General features: G+C 37.2%; 1 protein-coding gene across 1 annotated transcript; it reads right to left on the bottom strand.

Annotated features, from left to right (window-relative positions):
- Positions 1 to 409: 409 nt before the first annotated feature.
- Positions 410 to 6,428, bottom strand: LOC110624866 (glucosamine inositolphosphorylceramide transferase 1). Its single transcript, XM_021770280.2, has 4 exons — positions 5,386 to 6,428; positions 4,765 to 4,887; positions 2,793 to 2,960; positions 410 to 2,408 (listed from the first exon to the last, which is right to left on the bottom strand). Exons 1-4 carry the CDS (start codon positions 5,752 to 5,754, stop codon positions 726 to 728), a joined length of 2,343 nt encoding a protein of 780 aa, XP_021625972.1. The 5' UTR covers positions 5,755 to 6,428; the 3' UTR covers positions 410 to 725.
- Positions 6,429 to 6,656: the final 228 nt, after the last annotated feature.

Raw genomic sequence — 6,656 nt, 5'->3', positions numbered from 1 at the left:
ACAAACAATTGAAACAACAAACGACCAAAACACAAACTTTGAAACTGCTGAAAGGGCCCAAAAGACCCCAGAAGGTTGTCGCATTGATGGCAAATATCGACAGAGGGCTGAGAAAATGGATATTAAGACAGATTGTCACCGCTGAATTGAATTTTATTTTTGTTTTTTTTTTCTTTTTTCTCTCTTCGCAAGTAGGAAGGAAAGTTCCTCATCAATCTTTATGGGCCTTAAGAGACAAATTTCCTCCAACTTTTTTCTCCTTGAGGGTTAAGTTTACAGCTTCCTGGGAATTACCAATGCCATAGGAAGATCCAAAAGGTTTGAAAGAATGGAAAAAGAAGAGGGCATCAACAAGAAACTGCAACATTCTACTTATTGAATTACTTTGATAAAAGAATCAAGAGTGGAATAGAGAAAAAAACACATGATCAAGCCAATTTTTCATTTCTGATCTATCAACTTCCATAAAAAAAAAAACAAAAATGTTTAACAGAAGGCAATGACAAAAGCCAATCTACATATCTTATCAACTCTCAAAATGGGTAAAGATTAATGTACATGTTGCCAAACAAAGACAATAAATATTAAAATCCCCCCCAAAATAAAAATCTTCACAAGCAGGGTATAAAACTATAGTAACAAGATAAGAATCTACCAAAAGGATGACAATACACAAAGATTGAAAGTATGAAACTGACTGACTTGCTTCTAGAATTAGCTTTGCACTATAAATCCCAGCCATCCTTACGCCCGTCAAATTCTGATTTCCGGCGACTTAAACTTCCATACATCTCAGAAAATTTCTGGAGGCAATTACTTCTGATCTTGTAATGTACTTGCGTATTTCGGCTAATTGCAGCACCAGAGAATTTTGATGTATCTATTGCCCATGTTGGTCTCACATACTCAACTGTACCAGATGTACTTGCATTTGCATACAAGTAATTCAATAGAACATCCTCACAGTTAAAATACTTGTCCACCAATTCCCTCCCAGCCTTAGCTCCCTCACCCCAATACATCTCAAAAGCTAACTTACTGTCTAAGAATGCTGCTCCAGTAAGAATCATGTTATAACCTTTATGTTTTCGGGCATATTTCTCACCTCTGTATTTCAATGGACTTCCACTAATGAGTCGGGGATAGAACCCCACAATCCGTTCTGGATGTTGACGCCATACATTGAATCCCCGTTCAATATCATCACAAGTCATCATAATGTCATCATCAAGCTCAAGTACAGCACGGGTCTCTATCAATTCATCCTTTCTGAACCGATTGTTCAATGAGTTCTTTTTTTCTACTCTGATCCTAACAGGCACCGCCGAGTCCAGATCGCTCAATTTTGGGGGTATACCCTTATTCCAAACCACAACAATCTCTTTAACCGAAGAACACCTTGAATAATGCTTAACATACATTTTCAAGTTCCAGAGGCGAGCATCATATGTCATTGTCAACAGAGTAAATTGAGAGTAGGAACCCTTTAATGGATAAGGTTCCTCAGCACCATTGCCCCCATAGATGTATTTAACACTTGTAAAAATCAGTACAACTCCAACAGTAAATATCACAGCCAAAACCAATCTTCCAGCCCACGTATTAAGCCTTATTTTTATGCGGAGAGATGAAGCTGCTCTGTTCAAGCGACCGCAAAACCTTCTTACCTTTGAAGAAAATGCATTCGACCTTTCCCAGACCAAGAGAGTATCACTCCTCTTCCCCGAGTAATAAGCACACCAGTTGAGGGGGATGATACATTTCACAGCTCCTAGCAGCAAGCCCAAGACCACAACAATGGCAGCAACTGATGCAAGTGAAGCACAGCCAATTAAAAATCGATGGACCAGGTCCCCAGAAGGTACTCGGTCACCATCCATAACCCCAATCCATTGGCCAGAACTTAACTGCTGCACATCAAGATGATGGTATCGAGCACCATTCCAAGCATTCCGCCCCTTTCTGGGCTCTTCAAAGCCCAGGGAGACTTCGACTTCTTTATAGTCATCCTTGGTAAGAATTTCTACCTTGAAGACTCGCACCCGGCGTCCATATGTTTCACCACAATCCTGACCAACACGATAAAGATTTCCCTTGTACAAAAATGGTCTGCCTCCATTTCTAGCTCCCAAGCTTTTGTTGACATTATAAATTGGATTCTTCTTGTGTGGTTTCCAAGGACCAAGTGGTGAACTGCTATGCCAGATTTCCAGCTGTCCATTTTTCTTTGTTCCAAAATCGCTGTGATCTGAACCAAAAAGCCAATATTCTCCATCATGCTTTATGATGAAGGAATCAACAAGTGGCTTTTTTATAAGGATTTTCTCCAGTGTCCATTGCAGTGGAAAATTAACTGCTCGATAAAGGCGAAGTTCCCCCTTTGCACTGCCCTCAGGCATCATGTATATCTGCAAAAACCATAAAAAAAAAGAGAAGATGCAATCAATTAACAAAAAATCTACATTCTTATTGGGACATTATTTGCATTTAAGCAGCAGAATCTCATGGTGTTAGCTGTAAAACGTCTGGTGCAAAAGTCAATATGACTAATTTTGGCTAGCCAATTGTTAAAAAGTTTCACAATAATATACTAGAATAACCATCATCCATATGCTACAAACCAGATTGTTCATACTAATCCATCTTAAATTTCCCACATCAATGTCAATAGGTTAAATTTATTTTGTACAGGTGCAGTCAAAAGGTTCATCCAGGGTAGACAATGTTACAAACAGCCTAAAAGTGACCAACTTCACGAGTGTAAATAAATGCAAAAAGAATTGTGATCATACTTTGTCAAGATGGTTAAATACATAGGGATAAGAGAGATGCCACTCCTCATCCAAGGCAATGCCCAATTGCTGCCACGATGCTCCATTATCAGTACTTTTTGCAACTCCAATATCTCCTTGCATGGTAATTGAATTCTTGGTTTCATAAAATAGGTAGAGAGTATCTCCCTGGATCAAAGAATACAGAATGCAAGGATTAAGTTCAAGAACAAAGTAAAGGTAGATTACATCACGGACTTTCCAGAACAAACTACAAAGAAAACCTTCAATTTCTTATGCAATAGCACAAGGTGCCTAATTCATCTAAACACCACGTACTGCAACACACTTAAAAGTTGATTTATGTATTGCAAATTTCCAATGCTTTCACAAATATCAAGTTAACAGATTCTCAAGTTAAATAGTACACACTGTTGAGCTTTAATTATATCAACATAAAGATATACACCCAAAGACCTGCTCATTGAGTTTCAAGATTCTAATTCTAGATCTCATGCCACTGAAAATCATTATTGCAACTGCTCTCTGATATAAAACACACACAGACAGTCACTATTTGATATACACTTCATATACCAAACAGACTCACATTTCTGCACATGTATTGGTAAGTTATTGCAATTCACAACATAAAATGCTCATCTCCTAAAAAGAATTTGATATAGCAATGTCTTCCAAATGGAAAACCAGCCTTATAAGAGACTGCTTCTTCCTCTTTTAATGAAAAATTACCTTGTCCCATATATGTAAACAGTTGCATAATGGTTCCAAAGTTTTAAGATAGAGACAACAAGAAAGTACCGAAGTGGCACCCTCTCAGTATACCCGACACCTAAAAATGAAAATCCAGAGGGCAAGAACTGGTGTATATAAAAGCCATTCTAGGAAAATGATCAAGATGAAGAATATGGGTATAACCTAAAAAATAATTGCAGAGAATCCCTCGCACATAAACAAAGGACTTGGCATGTATAAAAAAAAGGTTATGAACACTTTAGAAATGTTGGAATTTGATGACCAAAACATCCCGCATGAACCTTTACACTATGTCTGAGGAGGGAGAAAAACAAAGGAAGAAAAGTAAATTTATGAAAATCAGAAAGAAATTGAAAAAAAAGGGGGAACAAGGGTGAATGAAAAATAATTCAAAATTTTCCCAGTGGCTCATAAAATATTCAGAAAACTTCTCCAATTATATTATTAATTTTCTTCTTGTCCTTCCTTACAAATGATTAGCCTCACAGTTCTTATTTGTTAATTTAATTGGGACGATCATGACAGAACATGACAATCTACATATTCCAAACAGAAACCTCATTTACTGCCTTGAGCTACCTGCCTCCTATTCCAAAATTAGTTGGAATTTCCATAAAAAGAACAAAAAGCATATCAAGATCACAAGTTTGCCATTTATGAATAGTTACATTCATTCAGAAAACAACATAATGCTTCGCAAAATTCCCAGAAAGGAGGAAACTTCCTTGAAGAAAAATGCATCCTCACACTCTATGATAACCGATGCCTGTCTTGTTCTATTATTACCCTCAATGATTAAAAAGAAAAAAAAATCCATGAGTAGAGAACCTCTGGCATACATCTCCTGCTTGACTTTTCTATGATTCTAACCTTTATAATTGAATATATTTATATTATTCATAAACACCTGGCATTCAAATATTATATTAGTAATAGCAGATGCAATAACTTGCACCACAATTAAGGTCACATAAGAAACCAAAGAGAAAAAGACATTGATGCTTATACAGAAATCACAAAATAACTAACTTAAGTCCCTTGTTTAGTCCCATTACTTGGCAGTTGAACAAAAAAAAATATTGATGAAGGTGATTACTGGCGTGATACCAACTTAACAAGACCCAATATATGAACATGTCAACAGTTCAATACATATGAAACCTGCACAAAGTACAAAACAGATATATAATTTTTTATGTATTAAATAAATAATTACCTGAACATAGAGAAAAGGATCAGCAACAAAATTACTGGCGAAACCAGAATCTGAGACTGAGGCACAGGTGATAACTGGGTTAGCCACTGGCCAGGCTGCACTTTCATTTTTCCAAACATTCATCTGTTTAAAAATTCAACACACGTCAAAACCACAATAAAATCAACAAACAACAATTGCCCACAGAGTTTTTTGGCCATCCAAATAAACCCATAAACATCGAAGTCCCAATTAAAAAAATAATAATAATAATAATTGAAATCAACGAATCAATGTAATTTTGTGTATATACAGAAAGGACAGAGAAACAGAGACAGAATAAGAATAAAGTAAAATAAAACAAAGTACAAACAGAAAAAGGAAAAAAAAAAAATCAAAGACCAAGAAAGCTAAAAATGTTGCTGGTTCTAACAGCTATCAGATTGAAAACCAGAAGGATTAACCATCGATACCCACATAATTAATCAAAAACCCCAACAAAAAAATATGTGAGCGATAGTCCCGATGTTCTAACACATTATGAGTGTAAAATTAAATAAATTAGACAAATTTAACCAGCAAACGAGTGTGTTTGCCTGTGAAAACAACATAAAAATCAACCAAACACAGATGGAGACTTACGGTTTCAATTGGCTTCAAAGAGAAGGGAGAGTTACCATAGAAAAGACCAATTGACCACGAACCCTCATTGTCCTCTTGACAACCAACCGAGCTCAACCCAACAACCCCACCAGCACCCACGTAAGGTTTATTAAACATAAGCCATCCAAAAAGCATACCAATCGATCCATACAAAACCAAGCAGCACAAAAAGAACACCAACTCAGACGACAGAAATCTCTGATGAAGCAAGTGCTGTTGATACTCCCATCTCCACCTAAACAAGCACTTCAAATTTACGTCCCTGCAGGAGCCCCCCACAGTTGGACTACTGGTACCCCCAGCACCAGAACCTACACCTCCTGCTCCAACAGCTCCAGGAACCACCATAATTTCCGACGATTACACACACAAACCTCAAGAAGATAGAATTTTTCTGTTTGGGCGTAACATTTGGTTCCCTTTCTTGGAATTTAGAAGACTTTGACCACCTTTTCTTCAACTTTGTGCTGTTTTGTAGTATAGTTTTCTGGGGTCTGGTTTTGTACAGTTTTTTCTCACACTAGAATCCAGAGAAAGAAAATTGGCAGGGCCAGGGGTGGAGAGGCAATTGTGAAATTTTGCAAGAAACAGCGTTACCTGGGGTAGCATATATAGGAAATTAATATATACTTTGTTATAGATATTGTCACATGTGATGTGATGGCGCTCTAAACGGGACCGCTTTGGTCTTCCTGCTTGTGGAATTTTTTTCCACACGCTCGGGTTTGTGCTGCGTGCATACACTCGCGGAATTTGAAATGCAAGTGTGTCGTGATTTGACGGCCCCCGTCTCCGTACGCGGAGAGAACGCACTGGAGGTGACTCACGATAGGCTACCGGCGAGAGAACCATCGGTCGGCGATTTCTTCTTCACGCCGTGCATGTGCAGAAGCAAATATGCCATATCGTCGACGAAATTGAGATTTGCGGAGCAACGATTCAAGAAAGAAGAAGAAGAAGAGCATGAGGGAGGAGGAAGATTGAATCGAAACAGCGGAAATGGGCGTTGAGAGCGTGCGCGTGCAGTTCCTTCCGTTTGGGCCTTTTTCTTCAAAGTTTTTTTTTGGATACATTATTTTGAAAGTTTAAATCCGTTTACATTAGTAAAAATATTTAATTCTAATTAAATCTATTAATATTGAAAATATATTTAAAGTTGTTCTATTTAGTTATAAAATTATAAAATAATTATCAATAAATTACAAGTCCATCGATAATTTCTTTTTAAAAAAAAAGGAAACATCAGCTAA

Source organism: Manihot esculenta, chromosome 10 (genome assembly GCF_001659605.2).
Source record: "Manihot esculenta cultivar AM560-2 chromosome 10, M.esculenta_v8, whole genome shotgun sequence".
Classification (NCBI taxonomy): domain Eukaryota; kingdom Viridiplantae; phylum Streptophyta; class Magnoliopsida; order Malpighiales; family Euphorbiaceae; genus Manihot; species Manihot esculenta.
The sequence above is the reverse complement of the archived record's forward strand: the minus strand, read 5'-3'. Positions and strand labels throughout refer to the sequence as shown.

Coding starts and splice junctions, on each gene's coding strand:
- LOC110624866 (XM_021770280.2), bottom strand. CDS start 5,754: ATGGTGGTTCCTGGAGCTGTTGGAGCAGGAGGTGTAGGTTCTGGTGCT. Junction 4,888..5,385: donor CTTTGAAGCCAATTGAAACC/GTAAGTCTCCAT, acceptor ATTTTTAAACAG/ATGAATGTTTGGAAAAATGA. Junction 2,409..2,792: donor TATTTAACCATCTTGACAAA/GTATGATCACAA, acceptor TGGTTTTTGCAG/ATATACATGATGCCTGAGGG.